This window comes from Bos mutus, chromosome 11, assembly GCF_027580195.1.
Source record: "Bos mutus isolate GX-2022 chromosome 11, NWIPB_WYAK_1.1, whole genome shotgun sequence".
Taxonomy (NCBI): Eukaryota; Metazoa; Chordata; class Mammalia; order Artiodactyla; family Bovidae; genus Bos; species Bos mutus.
The window spans coordinates 4,202,156-4,229,994 of NC_091627.1; the positions used below are offsets into that span (position 1 = coordinate 4,202,156).

The 27,839-nt window shown below is 44.3% G+C and overlaps 1 protein-coding gene across 1 annotated transcript; it reads right to left on the reverse strand.

Moving 5' to 3' along the window:
- Positions 1-2,660: 2,660 nt before the first annotated feature.
- Positions 2,661-27,762, reverse strand: GTF3C4 (general transcription factor IIIC subunit 4). The gene is made up of 5 exons (XM_005902753.2): positions 27,352-27,762; positions 19,443-21,254; positions 16,331-16,461; positions 11,410-11,498; positions 2,661-10,011 (listed from the first exon to the last, which is right to left on the reverse strand). Exons 1-5 carry the CDS (start codon positions 27,694-27,696, stop codon positions 9,947-9,949), a joined length of 2,442 nt encoding a protein of 813 aa, XP_005902815.2. The 5' UTR covers positions 27,697-27,762; the 3' UTR covers positions 2,661-9,946.
- Positions 27,763-27,839: the final 77 nt, after the last annotated feature.

The window sequence follows — 27,839 nt, forward strand, 5'->3', positions numbered from 1 at the left end:
TTTTGTTCTACTTCTGTGAAAAATGCCATTGGTAATTTGATAGGGATTGCACTGAATCTGTAGACTGGCTTGGGTGGTATAGTCATTTTGACAATACTGAGTCTTCCAATCCAATGAAATATCAACTACCTTTTGATTAATGTTTGCATGGTATAGTTTTCCATCCTTTAAAAGTTCCTATATCCTTATATTTTATCACTTTTAACACTTAAAAAAACCAGTCTGACAGTCTTGCTTTGATTGGATGGTTTATTTATATTTGATGTAATTACCACTGTAATTACTGCTCTATTTTAGTGTAAATCCATTATCTTATTTGCTTTTCATTTTCACAGACTATTCTGTTAATTTTTTCTCCTTTCTTGCCTTTTGTTGTTGTTGTTCAGTCGCTCAATAATGTCCACCTCTTTGTGACCCCAAGGACTGTAGCATGCCAGGCTTCCCTGTCCTTCACTATCTCCTGGAGCTTGCTCAAACTCATATCCATTCAATTGGTGATGCCAACCAACTGTCTCATCTTCTGTCATCATCTTCTCCTGCCTTCAGTCTTTCCCAGCATCAGGGTCTTTTCCAATGAGTCAGGTCTTCATATCAGATGGCCAAAATACTGGAGCTTCAGCTTCAGCATCAGTCCTTCCAATGAATATTCAGGGTTGATTTCCTTTAGGATTGACTGGTTTGATCTACTTGAGTCCAAAGGACTCTCAAGAGTCTTCTCCAACACCACAGTTCAAAGCATCAATTCTCCAGCACTCAGCCTTCTTTATGGTCCAACTCTTCACATCCATTCATGACTACTGGAAAAACCATAGTTTTGTTGGCAAAGTCTCTGTTTTTTAATATGCTGTCTAGGTTTGTCATAGCTTTTCTTCTAAGGAGCAAGTGTCTTAATTTCACGGCTGCAGTCACCATCTGCAGTGATTTTGGAGTCCAAGAAAGTAAAGTCTTTGTTTCCATTGTTTCCCCATCTATTTGCCATGAAGTGATGGGACTGGATGCCATGATCTTCATTTTTTGAATGTTTAAAGTCAGCTTTTTCACTCTCCTCTTTTACCTTCATCAAGGGATTCTTTAGTTCCTCTTCACTGTCTACCATAGGGTGGTGTCATCTGCTTATCTGAGGTTACTGATATTTCTCCCAACAATCTCAATTCCAGCTTGTGCTTCATCCAGCCTGCATTTCTCATGATGTGCTCTGCATATAAATTAAAGAAGCAGGGTGACAATATACAGCCTTGATGTACTCCTTTCCCAACTTGGAACCAGTCCATTATTCCATGTCCAGTTATAACTGTTGCCCGTAGTTGTCTCTTGTGTTGTTGGAAGAGGGTGTTTGCTATGACCAGTGTGTTCTCTTGGCAAAACTCTGTTAGCCTTTGCCCTGCTTCATTTTGTACTCTATGGCCAAACTTGCCTGTTACTTCAGGTTCTCTTGACTTCCTGCTTTTGCATTCCAGTCCCCTATGATGAAAAGGACATCCTTTTTTTGGTGTTAGTTTTAGAAGGCCTTGTAGGTCTTCACAGAACCATTCAACTTCAGCTTCTTTGGCATTAATGGTTGGGGCACAGACTTGGATTACTGAGATACTGAATGGTTTGCCTTGGAAATGAACAGAGATTATTCTGTCGTTTTTGAGATTGCACCTAAGTACTGCATTTAGGACTCTTGTTGACTATGACAGCTACCCCATTTCTTCTAAGGGATTCTTTCTAAAATGTTCTGGTTTCCGTCCTCCATGAGCTTAATTAAAGACCCTTTGATTTTCTTTAAGTGTTTAGAGAAAAAAACGTATCCAGTCTCACATGGATTAGTTATGCCTGCTCCTAGACAGGCCTCAGACTACAGAACCAAACACTCCTGACTTGCAGGCATGTTTTGTTTCAGAACCTCAGGACGTTCTGTTTGCTTCCCACGTTCATAGCCTTGCTCTCCCGCCTCCCCTTCCTAGTGCTCTTTAACTGCCTTCCACCTGACACCACTCTAGAATTTCCTCTGGTGCTTTCATTTTCCATTCTTGTTTGTCTGAACATGTCTGACTTTTCTGCCACGCTCTGAATACGAGGTTGCAAGTTACTCTCTCAGCCCCCAAAGGCCCCTGTTCACTGCCTTCTCATCTTTACCATTTCCATGAGAAGTCATCTTTAAATCTTACTAATTTTTTCTTTTTAAGGTTAACTTGTTTTCTTTTGAGAAAATATTTGTGTTTTTTTTTTTTGCTTAAAGTTTTTTTTTTCTCTTTGATCTTTCAGAAGTTTTATTACCACACATTGAGGCATGTATTCATTTTCTTTCTCCTGTTTGGTGTTTCTGGTTGTTCTCACCAGGAGGATTTGTCTGAATCACATGCTTATTGTTGATGAAATCCTGGTAATGAGCACTTCACTTAAACACTCACCAGATACTCGTCAACTGACATTAAGTATTTGTGGTCTAACAGCCTACTGAAGCTGTCTGATTTCCCCTTACATTCCTCAACTTTCTCTAGAATAAACCATTGAAGGCATTCTGCATTGATTCTGGGGCCCTTGCTGACAGCCATTTCTCTGAGGCACAGCTCTCCCCCTTCTCTTCTCGAAGTGCCTTTGCTGGTGCTGGGTGGGGCAGAAGGTTTCTAACCCTTGCTACAAACTGGTGAACCCGACAAAATATGCACACAATATACAAATAACTTGATTATTTTATTTATTTTGAATAAAAAAAGTGGCCAAGATAACAATACTAGTGGCTCTGCATACAAAACACAACATAATTGAGGTTATTTCACATTTACAAAACTGCCATTATGTACAGCACTGGATATTCACAGCAACTTTAATAGACTCTAAGTACTAGAATCATAAAGAGCAATTGAGGGGGGAATGCAAAATGGGAAAAAGTTTAAAAAAAAACCCAACAATCTTTTGTTAACTGGAAAATTGGCCAACCAGCTAACTGGTAAAGAAAGAGAATTGCTATCCTTTCCTTTAGTAATAACTAAAGTAAGATTGCCCCACAGGACTGCATTTGATGAACACCCTCCAAAATTTCCACTTCATTTTCTCTATAATCTTTCCCACTTCAAACTTTGCCCAGAGACTGCCGCCCTTTTATCATATAAAAGCTCAGGACACTAGTATGTCTTCAGGGCAAGAAGATAACTAGTGCCAAGGAGACAGCATGGTCTGCTTCAGCTCAGGAGACCCAGCTGAAATCCAAGAAAGAATTTTGCCCTCTTCCCATCATTAGTACTTTGCAGTTCTCAACACAGCGGAGAAAGTAAACCAAGCTTCGTCATAAAGGTGGCAGGAAGCTACTCACTCCTTCTCTGTGTCACCAGCACCTACGCTGTGCAAGGCACTTCACACTCGGCACTGCAGGAACTCCCAAGACAAGACGACAGTTCCTGCCCTCGAGGAGCTTACAATCTAATCGTGGACACTATGTACATATGTACAGTGCAGAGAAGCAGTGGATTCCTCTGGATGGGGTATTCCAAGCAAAATGTGCTATTTAGTCTCAAGGCTGTTTTACTTACATACTAAAAGTCTAAAACATACCACCTAATCAGATGGTAAGAATTTTAAAAAGTCCCCTTTCTATAACCCAAGTTTTTGGATGCCTGTTCTTTTTATTTCAAAAAATATTGCATGTAAACAAACACGTAGTTTGAAGCCAAGCACAAAGATAGCACAGGCATAGGATAAACATAGAATATATGCCACTATACACAACACGGGCTTATTTTCCTATAGTCTTATTTCTGTATTCCCAAGTTTGATACTCACTTTCCTTTCAAACAAATCTGTGTTAAAGTCTTTAAAAAGTCATAATTCATTTTTGCATTTACTTTTGCATTAGTACCAAAAACAAAACACCCTTGACCTCACCAATCCATTAGCCAAATGTCAAACTGATAAAATACAAAATGCTTCAAAGCCACCACCTCTTACACCATCCAATGAAACCACTTCATGGGACCCTTTTATGAAACTAACAGGATCTCATGATAGTGACGTAGTCAAGTTTTTACCTTAGAAAAATTTACAAGATTTAGAGTTTTGAAATTCAATTCCAGCCAACTCATTAACAGTATTTCCACTAGAGAGCCCGCACCTTCACTTTCTCGTATCAGGATGAAAGTGCCATCACTCCCTGCTTTGCAGCCCCTCCCAAGCCTGGAATGAAGGGATGAACACCATGCAGGGCAGCCACTAACACTGTGCTAAGTAAGCTCACTGCCTAGGATCAGACCCTATACTAAGTCTCTCCCCAGTATAGTTACAACCTAAAAAAAGCAAGACAAGAAAAGTTGAATCACCTAATCAAAGAGGCTGTGGGGGGTGGCGGGGTGGATGTTAAATATGCATATACCAAAAGGACTAAACTTCTTTATAGGACATGTATATTTATAAACAGTCACTTCCCTGTTAAAACTTACTGATTCCACAGCAGGCTTTCAGAAACAGCCATCATAAAACACCACACATGCCAATGGGAGGCTGCACCCTGCTTACCAGACTCAGGCCAGCCAGCCAGTCCTGACGCTGATGTGTGTCGTGCCTCGGAAACTAGTCTTCATCTTCTGAAAAACCCAGCTCTATACCAGGACTGTGATGCTGTTGTGAGTGGTCATTAGAAGCAACTCTGCAAATGTGACTTAATTCAATATGCGCCGTGCTTAGTTGCTCAGTCATGTCCAACTCTGCGACCCCATGGACTGCAGCCTGCCAGGCTCCTCTGTCCATGCGGATTCTCCAGGCAAGAATACTGGAGTGGGTTGCCATGCCCTCCTCCCAACCGGGCATCTTCCCAACCCGGGGATCGAACCCAAGTCTCCTGCATTGCAGGCAGATTCTTTACTGACTGAACCACCAGGGAAGCCCTAATTCAATACGACAGTCAAATTGCACACACTCTAACATCAGTTTGAACAACAGACATGAAGATCTTAGCTCCAAAAACTGCTTTTAGGGTCAAGAAAGAGCAGTGCAAAGCTCAATACCTATAAGACTTGAGACATGGCCCAAAACTCTGCTTTCAACTGCCAGGTGATGCTTCTACTAAGAGCCGAAGTGCAAGTGCCTCACTTGAGCTCCGTTAGAGGCATTCTAACAGTCCAACAGTGTCGAGGGGGAGGCTAGATGCTCAAGCCACTGTGTGGTGACCAGCCCTGCCGAGCTCCACCCACACGGGAGCAGTGGGAGAGTGCACGGAGGTGTTCACGCTCCACAGCCCATGGCAAGGTAGCATAAAGAAATGCATTATCTATCTGGCTATTTGCTCTCTGTGCTGTCCAATCTCTAAAATGAAAAAAAAAGGGGGGGGGGGCAAAACCTACTTTCATTTAAAAATTTGAGGCCTGCTGACCTGGAATATAACCTGAATTTTTGCTTGTCAGGACTTACTGGTGTGGGAAGCAGAGCGGGTGTGGCAGGGAGCAGAAATGCAGTCCATTCTGCCTGAAATCCAGTTTGGAGGTGCTGGGCACTCCAACAGGGAGACTTTGAGGAAAAAATCAGATACAGTTTATTGAGCTCTTAACAGCTAACACTATTATATTACCTTCAGCAAGAAAAACTACTGTTTAATAGTTCCTTATAGGAAGGGAAGCCTTCTAGGAATGTAGTTTTTAGAAATTTTATCACAAACCTAATTTTCTATCAGACTGATAGCTCAGAGGGTGTCCTAAGGCTGAGAGAAGGAAAGGGAGGGAAATAGAGAGGGCCTCTCCTAGGAGGAGGAGCGAGGCAGAGAGGGGTCAGGAGCAGCGGGGATAGACGGACGGGCGGGCCTGTGGAAGTCGGACACTGACAGCAACTCCTCGTTTCACTCTGGGAGCTATGGCAACTCGCGTAACACGGTTCAGCGCTGCCCAGGGAGCGGGGACTCCATAAATGCAGCTCCGTATTCTTCCTGACAAGACCCATGAGCCTTGATTTCTTCTGTTTCTTAGCTCACACCATCACAATTACAACAGAACATATTTTAATATTTAATTATTACCCCTTGACATTCTTTTAACCTAATTAACTGGTGATGGCTGCTAACAGCTCTAGTCCCGACGCCCAACATTAACATTCTCAAAAACTTCCTAGACGAAGAAGCAGAAAAATGTCACACTCCACCACGAGCTTCACCAGTGCTTCTAATAACTTCTGACGTTGAAAAATAATTGGTAGTTTTGGCAGATATGATAACAGGCAGAGATGGCTTGAAGTCTGGGTCGTGGACACAGGAGGATTTCAGAATGAATATCAAGCCTAACAAGCTACCAATTTCTTATCTAGGATAATGGGAACAAATTAACCTTAAGCAGGGAAGATGTGACACAGGTGTGGATCAGGTTCCCAAGATGCAGTGCTGCCTTGGCTTCAAAGGTCCAGTCGTGGAGGACCTTTGCTCCTGCACCGTCACACAGAGCAGCGGCATCACTGCCCCTGCATCCATGCCTATAGAGCTATAGAGCCTACAGAGCAGTGACAGCTGAAACTAACTTGAAATACACCACCCAGGCCAGGGACATTTCAGGATGGAAGAGAGCGTACGGTACATGTAAACCAGGAGAGGCGGCCAGTCTGAAGACTCCCGGTGTCCTGCCCACTCTTCCAGGGCTTCACTGCTCAGCACTGTCGCCATGTGAGCTGACGTTTAGGACATTCAGAAGGGTACTGTGTCTGTGACGCTGCCATTAACTCACAGTCGCCTCTCATCCTCATAGGTCAATGGATTAACCTCCATGGAAGAGGGGAGGGGTGAGGAAACAGGGGAGGACTCCTGACTCAGTGTGCAGAAGTTTAGGCTGAGGCAGGTGTTAGCTGGACTTCAAAGTCTTAAGAATGCCATTGGGCAGAGCCCCTGTACAGAGAAGCCCCTTTCCAGTAAAATTGTTGCCAAGTTTACCCCTACAGATATACAGAATAACTCAGGCAACCCTTTTTAAGTTCACTCCTAAGAGTCAAAATTTCCCCCCAAATGCACAATAGATTTCAATAAAAACTTAACGTATGTTTTAAATGGCAGCACCACAAAGTTCTGCAATAATAACAAAGCAAGTACTAACTCTGATTTGTTGCTGTTGCTCAGTCCCTCAGTCATGTCCGACCCTTTGGGACCCCGTGGACTGCGGCATGCCAGGCCTCCCTGTCCTTCACCGTCTCCCAGAGCTGCTCACACTCATGTCCACTGAGTCGGGGATGCCAGCCACCTTGTCCTCTTGTCCCCGTCTCCTCCTGCCTTCAGTCTTTCCCAGCATCAAGGTCTTTTCCAATGAATCAGCTCTTCACATCAAGTGGCCAAAGTATTGGAGCTTCAGCATCAGTCCTTCTAATGAATATTCAGAATTGATTTCCTTTAAGATTGACTGGTTTGATCTTGCAGTCCAAGGACCAAAAAAATAAGTGAAACTAAGCACGCTATGGAGAAGGCAATGGCACCCCACTCCAGTCCTCTTGCCTGGAAAATCCCATGGATGGAGGAGCCTGGTGGGCTGCAGTCCATGGGGTCGCGAAGAGTCAGACATGACTGAGCGACTTCCCTTTCACTTTTCCCTTTCATGCATTGGAGAAGGAAATGGCAACCCACTCCAGTATTCTTGCCTGGAGAATCCCAGGGATGGAGGGGCCTAGTGGGCTGCCATCTATGGGGTGGCACAGAGTCGGACACAATTGAAGCGACTTAGCAGCAGTAGCAGCAAGCATGCTATGGCGGAGAAGGCAATGGTACCCCACTGCAGTACTCTTGCCTGAAGAACCCCATGGATGGAGAAGGTTGGTAGGCTGCAGTCCACGGGGTCCCACAGAGTCGGACATGACTGAAGCGACTTAGAAGCAGTAGCAGCAAGCCTGCTATGGGGCTTCCCTGGGGTCACACAGAGTTGGACACGACTGAAGTGACTGAGCACACATGCACACAAGCACACTCCGACTGTACAAACCACAGCAGTGCCTCGATAGGATCTCAGTTTTTACTGTCATGTTTGCTATAAAGGCTACAACTTTCTGGGCTGTGCTCTTCATGATCTTCATGAGACTTCCCTGGTGGCTCAGATGGTAAAGCGTCTGCTTGCAATGCAGGAGACCCAGGTTTGACCCCTGGGTTGGGAAGATCCCCTGGAGAAGGCAATGGCAACCCACTCCAGTACTCTTGCCTGGAAAATCCCATGGACAGAGGAGCCTGGTAGCTACAGTCCATGGATTCGCAGAGAGTCCGACACGACTGAGCGACTTCACTTTCACTTTCTTTCTTCATGATCTTAATGCTGCCTAGCTCTCTTTCTCTTGATAATCTATTGAACATGGTAGACCCTGAAGTCTGGACAAATACTCCACTTGAAATTGCCACCAAAATGAGAAAGACAAGTAGAAGACACCAGCAGAATGAAAAAGCAACAGAAATACAGAATTAAACACAGGAGACAAAAATTTGAATGGGAAACGAAAGACATTTCCAAGCAGACTGTTTGGAAGCGCCTCATAAAGGCTCGTCTCCAATATGTATGGACAGAGGGGGAAGATACTAGGAGGGAGACACTATAGGAGGGAGCAGTGCTTGCGTTACACACTCTCCAAAGAACAAGTATTTCTCAGCGAGTCACCTCTGGGAGACAGTGGAGGACAGAGAAGCCTGGCAGGCTGCAGTGTGCGGGGTCGCAAAGAGTCAGACATGACTGAGAGACTGAACAAAAACAACTACTCGGCGAGGGCAAAAGTCTTCCACTAAGGATACAAAAATGAAAAATAGTATGAGTTAAATTTCACATATTCTATTTCCTATTCAACTTCTCAGAAATATGCACCTTTTCAAGGTGCGGGCATTACAGTCCTGTTAATAATTAGCACCAATCCCTCAGATACTTATTTAAAAATCCAAGAACACTGTAGTTCTAGAATGTCTATTTTTGATTTTAGGTTTTAAGACCAATTAACGTCTAACATCTCTTAACAGCCCACAGAAAAATACCTGTGTTATAAATATCAAGGATCTTTGCAGAGAGAAGGCATTCCCAGGCTCTGGTTGACCCAGCCACATACACCATAGCACCAAGGCTCAAGGGTCCACATTCTGAGCTGTCCAGCTCTCTCTAGAAGTCTCTAGACAGACTTGGGATAGAAATGAGACATTTGGACATGTCAACATGAAAAATAGTAAGGGTTTTAGTACTAGGAGAAAATAAAGGAGAAAATATTCTTTTTCCTCTATGTACAAACATCTCACCTGGTCATCACAGTTCAGTCTGAAGAGAGGTGTGACACAGGTAAACAGGAATACTATGACACCCTCATATACATGGAGGGGTTGGGGCAGAACTGACGACATGGGAGAGATCGTTAAAAACAAGTCACAATTACGAAAGTCACCTGATCTTCCAACACATTAAAACTAACTTTAGTCTTGGCTTTAACCTCTTAAAAATATATAGTTTTAAGAAAATGGTTTCAATACACACGAAAAAAGCTGGCGGGACGTAGATCTGAAGCTATTTGTTGAGAACAAAATATGAGGCCCACATATTGTTTTAGACATTTGAGTATCTGCTAGACACCATGTGCCATGTACCTGGTAACTAAGCGTCCTGGAGCCACGAGACAGTTCCAGATCTGGGCCAGGGTTAAAGCCTAATTCGGCCCAGCGAGGCCCTTACCCACACTCCCTAGAAGAGGTCACTCTGTTGAGAAACAACAGGGCATTCATTGTGTTCAAACTGTTTCAGTCAAGATACTTCAACACTTGAAAAATAAGTGATAAGGAGTGGGGGCTAATGTTCATCTCAAAATGACTTAAGATCTCTGCACACAGTCCCTTTACAGATATCCTGTAGTCCCTGGAGACGGAGCACACACTTCAGCAGGGAGTTCCCAGGCTTACCGACCGTCACAAGGGCACCTTTCCTCTTGTGGAGGCCAGGCCTGCGCCAGCGCGTCCCAGCTCTTCGGGCTAGACGACACTCTGTCTTCCCACCGTGGACACTCAGAAAACAGGAGAGTCGCAGAAAGGGCAGGGGCTCTGCAGTAACCTCTTGATCCAGTCAGGGTCTGCCAAAGGGAGACAAGCGATAGTTGAGTGCACACTTCAGGGAAAGCAGTCAGATGGGACATGCCCTGGGCCGACCACGGTATGCAGGTGTGGGTATTCTGGCCCCACTGCACAGAGGTCCTCACTGTAACATTCTAGACGAGGCTGGGCTAGATCTGTGGTTCCCAAAGTTAAATGTGTGATGAAAGAGGAAAATAAGGATAACGAATGAGTGTTTCTCACACATGGTTAATGTTAAAACCTACTCTGAAAACACTGTGTGTCGACGCGCTCTTCTCCTTTTACAGAACTCCCTGGCCTGTCAAATGCTCTGCCTACTGGTGAGTACTGTCCAGAGCTCAGAGATTCCCGTTCTCCCCAGGAGCTGCATGTGGCTCAGTGCAAAGTCAACTGGCAGGTGTGCTTGTTTTTGAGTTTGTTCCCATCTTCCCTGATTTCCTGTCTAAACTATAAACCAATTCTCAATTGCAACAAGTGTTTAAAAGTCCCCCAAATTTGTTTCAAAATAATGCAGCCAGAGGAGAGGAGGAGGACTACAGACGAAATGAAAGATTATGAGCTGGCGATTTTTGAAGTTGAATGACAGGTATATAAGAGTTTCTCATCCTCTTTTTCTCTACTTTTAGGATTGCATTTTCCACAATAAAGAGTCAAAACAGAACAGAACATGCCAACACGTCCACTTCTCAGAATTAGAGAGCTTCAGCCAGTTTAGAGCAAAAATCAAGAAGGCTGTGTGGTTTTACACAGAACATTCTGTGTAAAACATTTGAGACCACACGTTACCCCCAAAGCGTACACCGCCATATGCGTGCTGTCTAGTAAGCTCATTCGGTTAGTGTGATATTAATGAAACTCAGGTTATAAACTGACATTCATGTGACTATTTAAATCATCAATCCCTGGTTCGTGTCTATGATCTTATTCCAACAATTGATTCAGGAATGTGCACTCTGTCACTAGGGCTATCAGGAAAGAGAGTATCGATGAACCAGAAAAACAGCCCCACCGTGGCCACTAGAAGGGCGCCTCCAGGTGCACGTCCTGTTTCGGCAAGGCTGTCTTTATCTGTTACCAGCTGCAGAGTTTTCATTCAAATAGAATCTACATATGCCATCTAAAACAAAGTCTTTGGCGTTGTTTGAATGAATGATTTGCAGTGACAGCACAGCAAACTACAGCCCTCCTTACTCACACAGTGTGATGCTCTTCGCATGTTGGTGATTCCAGTGACCGTGTTCATCAGGTGTGGGTTCATAACAGCACTGTACAGAGCAGAATGAGCTTGCTCCCTGTCCCCGACGGCCAGAGACCCAGGAGGGGAGAGGGGTGCCCCTGAGGCACCAGCACGTGCAGTGTGCTCAACCTCACCCTGCCGCAGCCAGGGGAGCACCCACCTTCTGGAATTGGATGGCGAGCGATGCTGTCATGGAGCAAACACCTTCTGTATATCAAACTCTGGCAGGACTGGTAGGTTAAAAAGCACCTGAAAGCAGACAGATTGTATCATCAGTGCTACCAACAGTGGAAAGCAGTACAGTGTTGGAAGGTTAACTCACCACGGACAAGTATTCTAAAATGAGTTAACTAAGTGAAGGGCAAAAATGGTTGACAAATTCATGGCAACCATGTATCCCCCTGCACAGGACAGCTGGCCAGACCCACCACACACTTAGTAAAGGGGAAGTGCCCATGTCAGGCTAAGCCAAGAGATACAAGGCTTCTAATCCAGACAGTCACTGCAGCCCTGGGAAAGAATGCAGTCTGTTTATACCCAACTATACTGTGAATTTTTCATACGTTAAACAAAGTAACTATATATCAGAAATTATTGTTAGTGATTTTTAAGATTACGTATAAGCACAATGTTTAAGATTAATGGCACAGTGGTGAAACCTTGAAAGATATAGAAGACACAATTAGTGGTACAAAAAAATAAGGGACATAAACAAATGCTCAGAGATTCAATTCCACCCAATGACCTTTCACTGAGCATCGGCCAGGACCTGGCAAGTAAGGGCAGGTGGGAGCGATGGGAGGTCAGAGAGAGCTGCTGGGCTCTGCAGGGAAGGTTTTCTGAAAGCTAACAGGATTTAGGAAGAGCAATAAGGAGTAAAGCACACAAAGAAGGGAGGTGGGGGAAGGAGTTCCTAGTCGGTTTACCTTGAGTAAAGACCTGGGTGCACAGGAAGAAAGACTATACCTGAATGAGAGCAAGCACCCATTCTCACCCATTCTTTGTGGAAGAAGCCATTCAAGAGACAACAATGGACAGAGGTTACACGTGAAAACTCTGGAGCCAGAAGGCCAGGTTCTCAGCTCTGCCACTAACCACCTGCATGACTGTGGACAAAGTACTGAACATCCTCAGGCACCAGTTTCCTCATCTGTGTCCGACACGTGGCTTGAGATGTGCGTGCTGCTGAGCGTTGTGCCTGGTACACTGGCAGCACCAAGAGGTGCTGGTTGCTGTTGTTACAAGACCACTACTATTCCTAGTCTCCCCTGAAACATAAGTCTGAACAGTTAAATTAGAAAAAAGTATAGGTACACAATAAAGACTGGAAAAAAATCCCAATATCAGTCAACAAGAGAGGAAATAATGGAATATCCATACAACGGGAAACTCTATGGCTGTTAAGAATGGGATCTATGGAGACTCTCTCTCCTTCGTGCATGCGCTCTTCTCTCTCTCCCTCTCTCTCTCTCTCTCTCTCCCTCTCCTGCTATCTTCTAAATAAAATAGAGCTGTAACACTGATTTGCCTAAGAGCTATAGCACGGTTTGTCCAAGACCCGAGAGCTGTGACGCACCGAGGGCTTTAATGTCCGTTGCTCCAAATCTTTGTTGTGACGAGACAAAGAACAGGGGAACGTACACTCGTGTGACATCTGTGGTGCTGTGACACGGGTTTAACCTGGCTGAAACAACCTCTGCGCAGAAGAGGCCAAACACAGCAGGAGCCCAACTCAGCGAGGCTCCCGCGCTAGAAACGGAAGGCGAAGAAACCCAACTCAGGGGAAGGCCCATCATGCTGGAAACCGAGACAGCGAAAAACGAACTCAGCAGAAAGCTCACGCGGCCCACTCTCAGATTCCAGAAGACCTCCGGTTAAGCTGTCCAGTTTTCACACCATTTATTGAAGAGACTGTCTTTCCCCCATCGCATAGTCTTGCCTCCTTTGTCGTAAATTAGTTGACCATAGATGACACCACCCTTATTGCAGAAAGTGAAGAGGAACTAAAAAGCCTCTTGATGAAGGTGAAAGAAGAGAGTGAAAAAGTTGGCTTAAAACTCAGCATTCAGAAAACGAAGATCATGGCATCTGGTCCCATCACTTCATGGGAAATAGATGGGGAAACAGTGGAAACAGTGTCAGACTTTATTTTGGGGGGCTCCAAAATCACTGCAGATGGTAACTGCAGCCATTAAATTAAAAGACGCTTACTCCTTGGAAGGAAAGTTATGACCAACCTACATAGCATATTGAAAAGCAGAGGCATTACTTTGCCAACAAAGGTCCGTCTAGTCAAGGCCACAGTTTTTCCAGTGGTCATGTATGGATGTGAGAGTTGGACTGTGAAGAAAGCTGAGCACTGAAGAATTGATGCTTTTGAACTGTGGTGTTGGAGAAGACTCTTGAGAGTCCCTTGGACTGCAAGGAGATCCACCAGTCCATTCTGAAGGAGATAAGCCCTGGGATTTCTTTAGAAGGAATGATGCTAAAGCTGAAACTCCAGTACTTTGGCCACCTCACGTGAAGAGTTGACTCATTGGAAAAGACTCTGATGCTGGGAGGGATTGGGGGCAGGAGGAGAAGGGGACGACAGAGGATGAGATGGCTGGATGGCATCACTGACTCGATGGACGTGAGTCTGAGTGAACTCCGGGAGTTGGTGATGGACAGGGAGGTCTGGCGTGCTGCGATTTATGGGGTCACAAAGAGTCGGATGGCGTGCTGCGATTCATGGGGTCACAAAGAGTCAGACACGACTGAGCGACTGAACTGAACTGAACTGATACATGAGAAGAGGCTTTGTTTATTGCCCTAAACCCCATTGCCTATTCTGGGACCCTTGTGGGTATCTTCTCAAATTTTAAGAAGTTAGGAGCCTATAAAAAACCTCAAGAAGGATCCTTGGTAAATGAAACAGGAAATCTTCCAAATTCACTGAACATTCTCTGACTGTGAGAAGTATACTGACTATTCTCAAGAATGCTAGGAGGTTTATAACATAATTATTGTAATAATTAAACCAACCAGTACAATTTATAAGCACCAGGTGAATACTCATATTGACTGTAATCCACTAATGAGCAGGTGGTATTATTAGTAGTACTGGTATTTGTGTTAATGAATGTTATGGATAGGAGGAATAGAGATGGATTTAAGTTAAACTTGTCACATACTGATTTTGATGGGAGAAAAGAAAAGGATAGTCAAGTAATAATGGGAAAAAATGCTTTTAAATGAGTAAGCATGTGGTCAAATTGTATAGCTGAACAACTTTCAGCATTCATTTCAAAATATTTATATCTGAGAAATTTTAAATTAAAAACCATTAATAAAACTAAATACTTCCAGATTTGGTGATATGTCTGTAAAACTTAATCTGAAATAATATTTATATAAATTAAAATTCAAAAAAAAAAAAAAAAAAGAATGGGATCTATGCACTGATATAGAAAATAACCACAACATTTTGGTAAGAGAATAGGGAAGTTATTAAGTATATGTAGCAAAATCCTGTTTCTATTGAAAATAAATTTAAACAATTTAGTGAGTGCCTACCATATATCAGACATTGTTCCCGAAATAGCCAGGAACAAAACAACAAAATTCCCTGTCTTCATGAAGCTTTGTACTCTAGAGGGAGGAGAAAAATCCAAAGTAAAAAAATATATTAAGTAGTGATAACTGCTAAGGAGGAAAACAGAGCCAGGAAGAGGGATGAAGGCTACCAGGAGGGGAGAGGGATGTCCTCGGGTGTCATGATGTTAGGCAGCCTGGTTGGGAAGAAGCCCTGCTGGAAGAGTGGTCCGAGCAGAGAGGATGGCCAGCGCAGATGTCCGGGCTGGGAGGGATGTCGCGTGCATGAGGAAAGACATAGAAGATGGGTTGGGAGATAATTGTAATAACCTGGGCAAGAGATGATGTTTCTTGGATCAGGGATGTAGAGGTGAAGGTAGTGGGAAAAGCTGGATTCAAATTTGAAATGCCTGTAAAACTTCCAAACAGAGCAACTGAGCAGGTGCTTAGATATGAAGCCTGGACTGAGGGAAGAGATTCAGACTAAAGTGATGTTAAGTCACCAGTGTACAGATACATGTGGCAGCCCAGGGAGAATGCTGTGGGCTTCCCAGGTGGCTCAGTGGTAAGAATCCACTTGCCAATGCAGGAGCTGCAGGAGACTTGGTTCCATCCCTGGGTTGGGAAGAACCCCTGGAGAAGGGAATGGCAACCCACTCCAGTGTTCTTGCTTGGAGAATCCCATGGACAGAGGGGTCTGGTGGGCCATAGCCCATGGAATCGCAAAGAGTCGGAAATGACTTAGCACACACATACCGTGGGGAGAGTGCTGATAGAAGAAAAACATGTCCAAAGATGGACATCAAGGAGATACTGTGTCCAGGAAGCCAGGTGATAAAACGGTGCTCTATGGAGGAGGAAAAGGGAGGGATCAACAGTGTCAAACAGCCCACAGGGCCACAGAGTGGTCCTCTCAGAGTGACACTGAGGAGAGAGAAGGGGAAGACTTCTACCCTTTGTTAAACCAAACACAGTACAGGAGTACTTTATATTCTATTAACTTTAATGGCCTTTGCTTTCATCATAATGATTTTTTAAAATTCAGTACTAACTTCAAAGTAAAATAGTATTGTGTGTTAGTCACTCAGTCATGTTCGACTCTTTGTGACCCCATGGACTATAGCCTGCCAGGCTCCTCTGTCTGTGGAATTTTCCAGGCAAGGATACTGGAGTGGGTTGCCATTTCCTTTTCCAGGGCATCTTCCCGACCCAGGGACTGAACCTGGGTCTCCTGCATTGCAGGTGGCTGCTTTACCATCTGAGCTACTAGGGAAGTCAAATACAGTATTACCAAAATAAACAGAGAAACTCCTATTACAGTTACAAACAAGCAGTTACAAAGAAAACTACTCCTAAAGGGTTTCAGTCAAACAGATGGAAAAAAAACCACAGCAGGTGTTACGGCAGCAGCTTTTCTCCAGCTTGATGGCATGGGCACCATACCCTTTGGATGAACACTTGACAGTGGTCTGTGGGGCACAGGCTGGAAACACGCAAAAGCAGCTTACCGGAGCCAGATGTGGCCATTGGAGCAGACGGCCTGCTTGCGATCTGTAAACGGCAAGATCTCCTTACACAAACTGCAGTGCTCAGGGAAGGTCTGCTTGTTCATCTTCTTTGAGATGTGTCCAATCAGCACCTAGTAAAACAAAGGGGTCAGTGGCATTTCACGTGAGCGCAGGGCTTCCGAACACCAAGGAGAAAAGGACAACTCCGCGGCGTCTTCCACCAGAGAGGAGCGCTGCGTCCCCATGTGGGCCTGCCACACTGGGTAGAAAGGAAAGAAGCTGGACCTTCAACTTGTGTCAACTGGTTGAGTAAAATAAAATAAATTCAATCAGGCACCCCGTGACAACGGTGAACTTTACTCACTAAAGGAGAAATGTTCTGAAACACAAATCTTATTATTTGCCTTTACTTGCTTCTGAAAGGACTTCAGAGTTCTGTCAGAAGACAAAGTATTCAGCTATACTTAAAATGTTTGACTTTTAAGAAAGAAAAGCATAATCTGTACAGGCAAAGTATCATGTGAAATACTAACTCTAGAACGAAACAAATGTCTATTCTTTCAGAAAAGCTTACGAAGTAAAAAGATGATCAAGATTAAAAAATAATACCTTCTCCTTCTGATGGCCCAAAGACCCACAACCAATCTAGTGAGCCCGCGATAGGAGACCCACCAGCCCCACAGCAAAGGTATGGGGGGCCCGCTGTAGGAGGTAGACAGGGCAGCTTGAGGCCTTGGCCCTACTCCAGTTTTGCTTCTTTCTCTGCTTTATTAGGATTGCACCAGGTCAATGAAAGTCTGAAAAAGACTAAATCTACTTCATTATCTTGTTGGAAAAAACCTTCACAAGCTACGTTTTTGGGAGGCATGGAATATGTCAATCCTCAAGAACCACCTTGTCTTATTAGCAGATATGTCCTTCAAAGTTATAATCCATTTACACTTGAGCTCTTGTGTAAGAAGAACTTACTAGTTTGCCATTCACTAAAATTAGCTCACTGATGTTCTGAAGGGATCTTAATAGCTCAGAAGGGTGTCTTTTTTTTTTTTTTTTCAGAAGGGTGTCTTACCTACTGTGCATATAACTTGCAAATTTAAAGTCCATTAACTTTTGGCCTTTTTTAAAGGTCTTGAGAATTCTAATTTATGGTCCCTTATAGCAAGGACAACTACTGTACCAGGTTTGAAAAGATTCATTTTAGGTACACAGAAGGATTTTCAAACAAGACATGTATTGTTTTCAATCGAAACTCAGTTGCTGTAGCTGGGCCGAGGTATAATCTTCCTTTCTTTAAACTGGCCGTGTTGGAACCAAGTTAACTGTGCTAAATGTAGCTTTCCATGCTCACACAGCATGTGCAATAATTATTCTAAACCACTGCAAACCAACTGTCATTATAGATTTACTAATAAGTTTTTGTTAATATTTTACACGTATAGTATCCTTACTTGGTCCTATGAACCAGCGGTAACCAGAAAACTCCTTCACACCATTGAGATCACAATGAAACGATCTTCAAAAGTTGACTTTTGAAGATGAAAAGTCAGATACATGAAGAGTGCATCTTAACTGCTCCTGAGTGTGAATGAACACGCTGCTGCTGTACATCAGTAAAGAAAAGGTGCTGCAGCCAGGAGCCGCACGTTACTACTGCCCGAGGGTGAGCCCTGAGGGAGCTCAGGATGGAGGCAGGATGGCCCCCATCTAGCTGTCAGCTGCTGCAGTGCCCCCAGTGGGGCATCCTAAGGAGACCCAGGCTGAGAATCACAGGATATGTGGCCCCAGACAGCTGAGGTACACATCAAAGTAATGACTGCAGTGAGCCCAGACCCTGTTATCTTCCCATACAGAGAGAAGCCCTAAATTCCTTAACCTGATATGTCTTGGTTTCCTTATTTGCAACAAAGACTGACTACGGTCTTCGTTGTAAAAACGCTTATATATCCTAGCTCCACACCCTTGCCCTTCTGGTGCAGTCTCTCTGAGTTATCTTAGACGCTGCGTCCCAGGCTTAAGTCCTCAGTTTTGCCTGCTGAATAAAACGTAACTTTTAGGTTATGCTTTTTTTTCCCAGTCAACATCAGATTGTCGCAAACATCCTTAAGAAATAATTTTAGGAGTATATGGATACACACACACAACTTTCCAACAAGAAAATGCAACAAGTGACTTGTGAATGGTTTAACATTACGCATGAAGATACCTGAATTTATTACCTTCAATTAACATTTTAGATTTTAGATAAGACTTCAGGCAGTGAGAATAAACATCAAACTTCAGAGTAAAAAGGACGATAGTCTTGTCTTCTTGAATATTTTAGTATACAGTATGTTCCTTAAAACAGTTTTTCAGGATTTTAGAAGCTGTTAGCTCAGGATTCCTGGTTAAAAAGTCTACATGACACTAAACTGCACAAAATTAAAGGCCTCTTTCCTATAGGAATTCTCAGAACCCTTAGAAGGATGATGTACACTGGAAACCTCTAAGAGGAGTATGGCGTATTTCCCCAAGCTTGGAACCCTATTGTTCTGTCAGAGAACTTTAATTCTGTGAAATACATTTTAGATAACACTGTAAGGTTGTTCTACCACCGAAATAAAGATTATACTCAGTTTTTGCAGGTGGGGGAGGGGAACAAACACCCAATGGATAATCGTTTTACTTCCTATGCCCTTGTAGGCTAAATGAGAAAACCTCCTGAAGTCCTATCAAATGCAAAGAATCCCTGCCACAGGCCTCCCCCTCCCATCTTTCTGCAGACAGGAAGGGGAGGGCGGGCCTGCCATCCTTCCCCTGTAGTGTCTGCCCAATCACAGCCCTGCAGTGTCTGCCCAAGTCTGCTCCTGGAGCTCATCCACAGCCCGAAATCGCCCAAACCATGGACATCAATCGAGGCACCAGTAAGAGTAAGAACTGACATAATTCTTAGTGGGACATGAATATGTCCTCTGCATTAATCTGCTTCCTATTTATTTTCCTGCACCTCATGCTCATCAATTACCTAAAAATGTCAAAGCAGAGGTTGAGTTTTACGAATTCAGTTTAAGTCATTTCTTTCTCGTGAAGCAAGCAGATTTTTCGGTTTTCAGTGTTTTTGCTGACAAACACCTACCCGTGCGGTTCTGTCATCATACTCCTCATCAGACATCAGGAAGTTACAGAGTCCCCTGGTGGGGATGCTAGTGTTTTCTGTGATCCAGGTGTGTAGATACACTTCGCCCAGGACTCGCTTCATGTGCTCCCTCGTCAAGTGCATTTCCACTGCTTCAATTTTTCCCTGGATTTCAAGGAGTTTCTCTTCCATTGGCTCTCGGCCTCCAGTATCCGCAGACTGAGGGAGTGAGTCCTCTGTGGGGTCCTCTGGATCGCCGTCTTTGCTTTGCTTACTAATCTGTTTGGAAGAGGTGCCTTCCTCCTGCTGTTCATCCTCAGCATTGCCCATCCCAGGTGAGTCAACTAGCAAGATTTTTGAGTCCTCGTGGGTGGGTTTGCACAAGGCTTCTGAAGGGGTTTTCTGCATCGACTGATATAAAATTCTCAGGAGGAAGAGTTTGAAACGCCAGTAATAGGTGGCCCCACTGCTTTCGATCTTTTTTTCCAAAGCTTCATGTAAAAATTGAGGGATATGCTTATCCTTTAAAATCTTCCAGCGTACTAGGTCTATTAAATCTACCTGCTTAAAGAGATTCTGGACAGAAGACTCCAGAAGCTGAGCAGCTGCCTCTTCAAAGGTTTTGAGAGTAACGAACTGAACCTGGTAGTTTTTGTTAACGGGATGGAGGCCGTTGACCATGCCCTCAGTGGTGATGACGGCCAGGTATGCGCCGCAGGGGCTCACGGCTATCCCGTGTGTCCTCACGGAGCCAAACACATCAGAGAGTTTAATCAACTGGTGCTCAAACTTCAACGCCACATCTGTGAAAATGGGGATCAGCTGCCTCACCTTGCCGTCACTGGAGCAAGTATACACCGTTCCATTCTGCTTGTCGGCAGTCATGGAGACGATGGGCAGGGAGTGCAGGCCTGTGACGTGAGAGTTGTGAACATTCAGACCTGCTTTGGAGATCAGGAGAAGACACCAAAACACATAGGACCCTCGTGCGGCCACCACTAAGCTGCAGCTGCACTTCTGGTAAGGGTGATACAGCGGCACGCACTTGATGCTGTGGACTGGCAGCTGGTCCATTTCTTTCCACAAGACGACAGGCTGCCTCAAGGTGAAATAGCCTTTGACTGCTTTAAGGTTGACAGGCAGGATTTTCACAGGCCCAAAAGCACTCCCCACTATAAGGCCGCTCATTTTCCGATTGTTGTGCTCATATTCCCACCAGAACAAAACGCTAGGAGAGCTGATTCCTGACTCGATGGTGTTGCATGAAGAGATGGACTCCTTCCCTGCAAAGGGGAGCTGGAACTGCCACACGGCGATGTTCCCGTTCTCAAAGAGGACCGCCAGGAGCACGCTGCCCACGTCGCGGCACTCGTTGTTGTGCTTGACCTGCTGGGTGGTGCAGATGCCCGACCACTCCATGCGCACCGGCGCCTGCATGCTGTGTCGCCTCTGAAACTCGGCGAAATCCCTGAGACTGCCCTCCGGGGCCTCGTTTCTGGAGAACCTGTAGCTGGTCTCATAGAGACGCTCTCCGTAAATCTCCGTCAGGTCCACCAGCTGGACCCACTGCAGTCTGTTGAGGTTAGCCTGGATGGTCAGGCGATTGTCCATGGTCAGTGCGGCCAGCAGGCACCTGCCATTAGCGTCACAGCCCACAGGGGACCAGCTAGTGTACTTGAACCCTCTCAGTGGTGGCAGAGCCTTCCCCTCAGGGTTGAACACCCTGTCCAACATGAAAGTCTGACTGACTGTGGGGTCTTCAGAGGTGGCAAATCTCTGTTTACACTCGGCAACTTCCCTTTTTGAGCCAACCTGAAAATAAGATATAAAAACTATCAGATAAATATTTCACTCTAAGAGGAACAGATTTACATTGCATAGGGTGGATTAATTGATCCACATAAATACGTACAGTAATTTGACATCAATTCTATTAATTTTGACGCGACATAGATTTAAAAGATCAATTTCATGCCTAAAACTAAACAAGCATTTACTCACGAAATGGCAATTTTAAAAATTTTAGTTTGTTTATAGGAAATGGCAGTATTTTTAAGGGTCAGAGAAAGTGCTGTGGTTACTCACAGCCTGGTTCCCACCTTCTTCTCAGAATTAACAAACGCAGTAGCAATGACAGAAGTGTAGTTGATTCTAAAGAGTCAACTAAGCATTCTGCTAAACTAGTCACAAACAATAAAGGAGTTTAAAACTCATGAAAAGTTATGTATCTATATCTATATATAAAATATATATATATCTTTGATACAATTAGATGTTTGGATTTTTAACAATATCTTTGCAATATAAGTCTTCCATCTGAAATTTCACTGACAGATTACTCTGAGAACCAGCTCCAATAGCTCTTTCCAGTTTCTACAGAATAATGTCCACCCTGCCTTCCCTGGATCCCCCTTGTGTAGAATAATCTTTCCTCCTATCTGAACCCATCTATCCTACCGGGTCAAGCTCTATGAGACTTTCTGAGAACATTCTAGCTTTCACTTATCGCTCTCTCCTCCAAGTTTGCAACATACACGAGCAGTTCTATTTATTTAATGTCTAGGTGTACAATGGTAAGCTCTTTAGAAACACTTTAAAGGAACATTAAAAATAGAGGAGACAGAAATGACCAAAAGAAGGTGATCCAGAATTGTAAGAAGATAGCCAGAAGACTAAAGCCAAAGAGAGCAGAGGTCAATTAGAAATGATTTCTGTTATGTCAGAAGTAGGAAGAAGGACTTGATCCACTGTCTTTTCTTCTTTTCCATAGATGCTTATCTTCAAACTGGAAAGGGTACATTAAACATGATCAATAAAGAATTCTAGCCAAAATATACATGGATATAACAAAAACACACACAAAAAAACTCACTTTAAATGAGTTTAAGCCCCCAAGCCCAGAAGAATAACACTCCAGAACATAGAAGATGAATTCAGAACTATAACATTCCTCAATACAGCTCGGACAACTGGAAATGTGTCAGAAAACCATACTGCAATGAATAGTTAACTGCTAGATCATATTAACAAATAAGCTTATAAAGTGAAAGGTAGATAAAGATCCTCTAGAGAAGGAAATGGCAACCCACTCCAGTATTCTTGCTGGGAAAATCCCACTGACAGAGGAGCCTGGCAGGCTAGTCCATGGGGTCACAAAGAGTTGGATGTGACTGTCCACAGAGACATAGATACAAATCCCAACAAATGAATTAGAAGACTAACTTTTTCTAAACTGTGTTAAACAGAACATCACTCTACTAAATTGCCCCTTGAAAAAGAGTTTTGTAACTAAAACTGTTTTGAAAGTGCTGTTTATTACACATTATTCCCCCTTCAAGAGTTATCGCCGGGAGCTACTATAGAGTAGCTCTGTAGCTACCATAGAGCTACAGAGTTATCTAAACTTTTTTTTAACAACAGAACCTTATGGTGTTGGTGGGGGGGTGGGGCGGTGCAGGGGCAGTCATCTTTCTTCATCCTAAGTAACACTCTGGAAATGGGCTCTTAGGCAGTGTATCTTAATTGCAGGGTAGTCTCTTGGATACACCTATGGATATACTGGAGAAATACAGACCAGAAATTCCAATTAAATAGAGGTGTCACTGGCTAGTCTGTTAATAAAACGACGCTAATCAAAGCCCACAGCTTTGTATGGGGTAGATAAAATTTGATTGAAAATCTGCAGATTGCCGGGATTCAAATCCTGGCTCTGTCACATACTAGCTCTGTGACCCTGAGCAAATTGTTTAAACCTTCTGGCTTTAATTTCCTCATCTATAAAGAGTGCAATGACACATTCTCATAGAGTTAGGAAGGTTAATTAAGTCAATGCATGTAAAGCATATATTAATAAATACTCAATAAATGTTATCTACGATGACAAGTAGTAGTAGTCTCTGAGAATTCAGTAAATGTTAACGAGACCTAATAAAAGTAAAATGCAGGTTAGGTAGGTATTAAGTTGTCTGCCAAATGGAGGGTGGATATAAAATTATTCACCAAATCCCATAATACTACAAACTAAGCAATAATTCTCAGACTAGGATAATTTACTACAATAGAAACTACTATAGAACTGAAAATAAACTTAAGAGAATGCATAACTCCAAACAGCAGTACAGAATGAAATAAAGGAAGCTCAAGCTTGGTCCTAACCCACAGCAGCAAGAATCCTTGACAGGATGGAGAGCAGCTTGGATGTCAGCCAGTAAGGAAAATCCTTAGGGTTTTGTGCAATAATTTCCATGTTAGGTAATCTGAATTAACCTAGTGCACCTCCCCTCAACTCTTCACATCACAAAACTAGTTAACGAATCAAAACAAGTACTCAGATGCCCCAGGAGCATGTTAGTTAAGAGTCCAGCTCTCAGAGGCTGAGCCCCAGTCAATCTTTTCACTATATGCTATCCTGCTTCTAGTTGGCCACTATGACAACTAATCAGCACATACTTTGTAAGCACCTAACAAAAACTCACTTGAAGCTCGTAGACAGTAAGCTTCTTGAGGGCAGGAATATAATTCCAAAGACAGGAAACAGTTATTTAACTTAATGGAGTAGATGGCGTTGATATTACTAAAGCTCCTAACAGCTGAAACAAACAAAAGTAGTCATGCACGTATTATTAGATTTTGGAACTGTTTGCAACTAGATGATTCACTAAATCAGCAGTCCAATGGGAAGAGAAATTGTAAACTTGTTCTTAAGTCACTACTTCACTGGTTCTCAGATTTATACCATTCACTTTTATATCAGTGCCCAGGGCAGTAACTTGCAAAGAGCAGATAATATGTGAACTATTATTATAACTGTGTATTTTCCTGAAAAAACTCATAATCTAAATAACGATCAGAGCAAAAGCTTCAAAGAGGTTTAGCATCTAGCCGTCTAGCAGTTCTACACACTGAAACTGCGATCTAGGTTGCAGGAGTCCATCTTCCTTGTTGGAGCAAACTGGCCAGCACCAAAGAGATTTCAGTCCACAGGGCCTGTGAGTGGGCAGTGCCACCAAAGCACAGACAAAGACTTCCTTACACTCCCACCATTACTCCAGCTTTACCCCACAGAGGCCTCTCTCAGAACTGCAGGGACATCTCGGCCTTCATTCCCCAGGCAGGGCCTGCGAATGAGACTGCCAACTGACCGGTGCTTTCTGTGAGGTGCACACCAAAGCAGAAGAGGAAGACACCACTGAATAATTTCAGGAAAGCAATCGATTACTAGAGGGATATATAAGGATTTCCTATTACTCATTTTCCAGTTGTAGGACCAATGACAAGAATCAAATTTTTATCAGAATACAGTGATAAGAGATAACTTTGTATCCATAGCCAAAGCATTAACCCAGAGACCTTCCTTCATACTTGCATGACTATTTTTTAACCTGAGCATTTACAGTGTGCCAGGAACTGTGCTAAGTAATCACATATGGACATATGGACATATAAGCATATATATAAATATACACATATAATAATATATTTTAACTTAATCTTCTAAAGATGCTAAACGAGGTAGGCTTTATTATCCTTTTACAGATAGACCTGGCTTGCTATCTTGTGCCAAAGTGTAGTCTCTCTTTTTTTAAAAATATTTTTGTTTATTTATTTATTTGGGTGCATTGGGTCTTAGTCACGGCATGTGGGATCTAGTTCCCTGACCAGGAATTAAACCTCCGGCCCCCTGCATTCAGAGCTTGGAATCTTAGCCACTGGACCACCACGGAAGTCCCCAAAGTGTACTCTCTTAACCCCTGTTTTATGCTGACTCCAACCATCACCTACTTGCCTCTAGTCCAGTGGGAGTCACATTCCTGCACCACACCAGGTCAGTCTTCATCTATGACGCTGTAACAGCACCTCAGGGCTTCCTAAACTGAAGTCAACCATCTCAGACTGACCTTCCAAGTTCCCAAACTGACCTCACTTTACTGTCTCCGACTCTCTAGGAAAGCTACTTGACCTCAGCTGTGAACCCAAAATCATTTACGCAAGCAACCAGAAGCTGTGCTCATCACTTAAGTGTCTGTGCACAAGATGGGCACCTTATTCCTGGCACTTGGATCACCCCTTTCTCCCTTCTTTTTACAACCCAAACCCTACTTTTTTTTTTTAGGTCTGCTGCAGATTCACCACCAAATAACCTTTCCTAATAAAAGCATCTCGGTTCAGCATTCCTTTACTTCTTTAAATTCTCTCTGCTGAAGCATTAAGTCTACCACACTGAGACACACACTTAAAATTTTCTCTAGCTGATGTGCATATAGTTAGCATCAGTAAGTTCCTTTTCAGCAGAGGTGAAAGGTGTCTCACCTTTTAAAACCCCTCTGTTCTGCCTCCCTCCTTGAGTGTTTCTCAGTTTCATAGGATCACCAACATCTATTCACATGACTGGTTTATCAGTTGAGTTGCTCAGGCATGTCTGACTCTTTGCGACCCCATGGACAGTTGCACACCAGGCTTCCCTGTCCATCACCAAATTCCAGGTGACTGGTTTATACTTGAATCAATTTGTCACACCCTGTCCAAGATCTTTGAAAATTTAGTCATACAAACTTATCAATGATCTAATTCAACATCGAGCTGTCACTTTCAAACTTGGATTAAGTATGCTAAAAGTGGTGTGGGTTCTCTGCACCCCATTCAGTCACTGATCTATATTTTAAATGGCTTGGCAGAGTAGTTTTTTTTTTTTTAAACTTCATATTCACAGAAACACTTTCTCTGTATATAGATACATATTACAACTTATCACTACCTATTATTACATTGTTGTTTTTGACCTGTCAAAAGAATGAATGTAAGCTCCAAGAGGACAGGGATTTTGTTTTTGTACAATGTTTTACTTCTGGAGCCTAGATTGATCTCTAGCTGATACATTGTTGCTGTTGTTTCACTCACTAAGTTCTACCAAGTCCTAGCTCACCCTTTGGCAACCCCATGGACTGTGTAGCGCCCCAGGCTCCTCAGTCCATGAGATTTCCATAGTGGTATTCAAAGGTGTGTTGAAAGAATGAATGTACATTTTGATAATCACACATATGCATACAGACCTATAAAGCAAATAGTAATAAAGTTTTAATATTTTTAAACCATTAAATGAACAACACGACTTCCTACTTTAAAACATTTTGAAAATGGTGATGCTCCAACAATAAAACTTTAGCAGTTTTAAAGTTCTGAAGGCAAACTTAGTTAATCTGAAGCCAAAAGCACTAAATCTACACGAAGCATTCAATCTATACGAAGATCTTAAGAGTTGCATTTATTTCCAGAAGCTTTATTTTTCATTCTACATCCCAAAGCCTTTTCGTTATTGAAGAAAAACTGGAGTACTAACTCCTGACATCCAGTATCTATCCATCTGCCCAAGATGAGAAGGACCACTCATATAACAAAGTCACTGAAACAGTTAAAGACAAAGCAAAAAAAAAAAAAAAATTTCTGTCTTCCAAAGCCAAGGAGGCGGAAGAGGAGGGCACATCACAGTAAACAAAGCCAGCCAGGAGCCTCGGGGAGCAGGCCCCAGACAATAGGAGCGGGTGGCAGAGGCAGGTCTGGGGTTGGGTCAACACGGGGGTGGAGCCTAAGAAAGCACCAAGGGAAGAAATCTGCGCCAGCAGCCAGCCAGACGCCGGGCCGCAGGGAGAACTTGGCTCCGGAGAGGGACCTTCCGAAATGTACCTGTGTCTCGGGAGTGGGTGGGCGATCCGGGAAACTGGGCATACACGGCGTCCCCCCGACCCCTTAAGCTACGGCGGCGACCCTAAAGACTCAGGGTGCGAGGAGGCGGGAATCCCCGGCCGAGGCGTGGGCCCGGGGATTCCCCCGGGGACCCGCGGGGACGCGGCCGCGGGAGGGAAGGGAGGCGGGCAGGAGACCCCCAGAGCCCGGGGCGGCGGGCATGACTTACTTTGAGGAAGCAGCTGTGGAGAGGCGCGGGCACCGACGTGCGGTGGATAACCAGGTCCTGGCCCGGGTTGTGCACGTCGCAGATGAGTTCCAGCACGGCGATGCTGCGGGCCGTGGACACCGACACGCGGTGGTCCTCGGACCACGCCAGCGGCTCCAGGCCGCTCACCGCGTACTGCAGCCTCACCGCCGGCTCCCGCCGAGTCACCAGCAGGCGGAACGCCGTGCTGGGCCCCGGGGCCGCGTCCGCCGCCGGCTCCTTCCCGCCGGTCTCAGAGCCCTCCACCTCCTCGGGCGGCGCGGGCCGCTCGGCCGCGGGCCCCACCCGGGTCAGGGCCGTATTCATCTCTCCTCGGAGGCAGAGGCCGGGCCCCGGGGCGCGCGCCAACCTCCCCCTCCTCCTCCCCCTCCCCGCCCCGCTCCGCCCCGCCCCGCCCCGCGTCGCTGTCCAGTTGCCGCCTCCCGCACCGAGGCCGCCGGGCCCCCAGC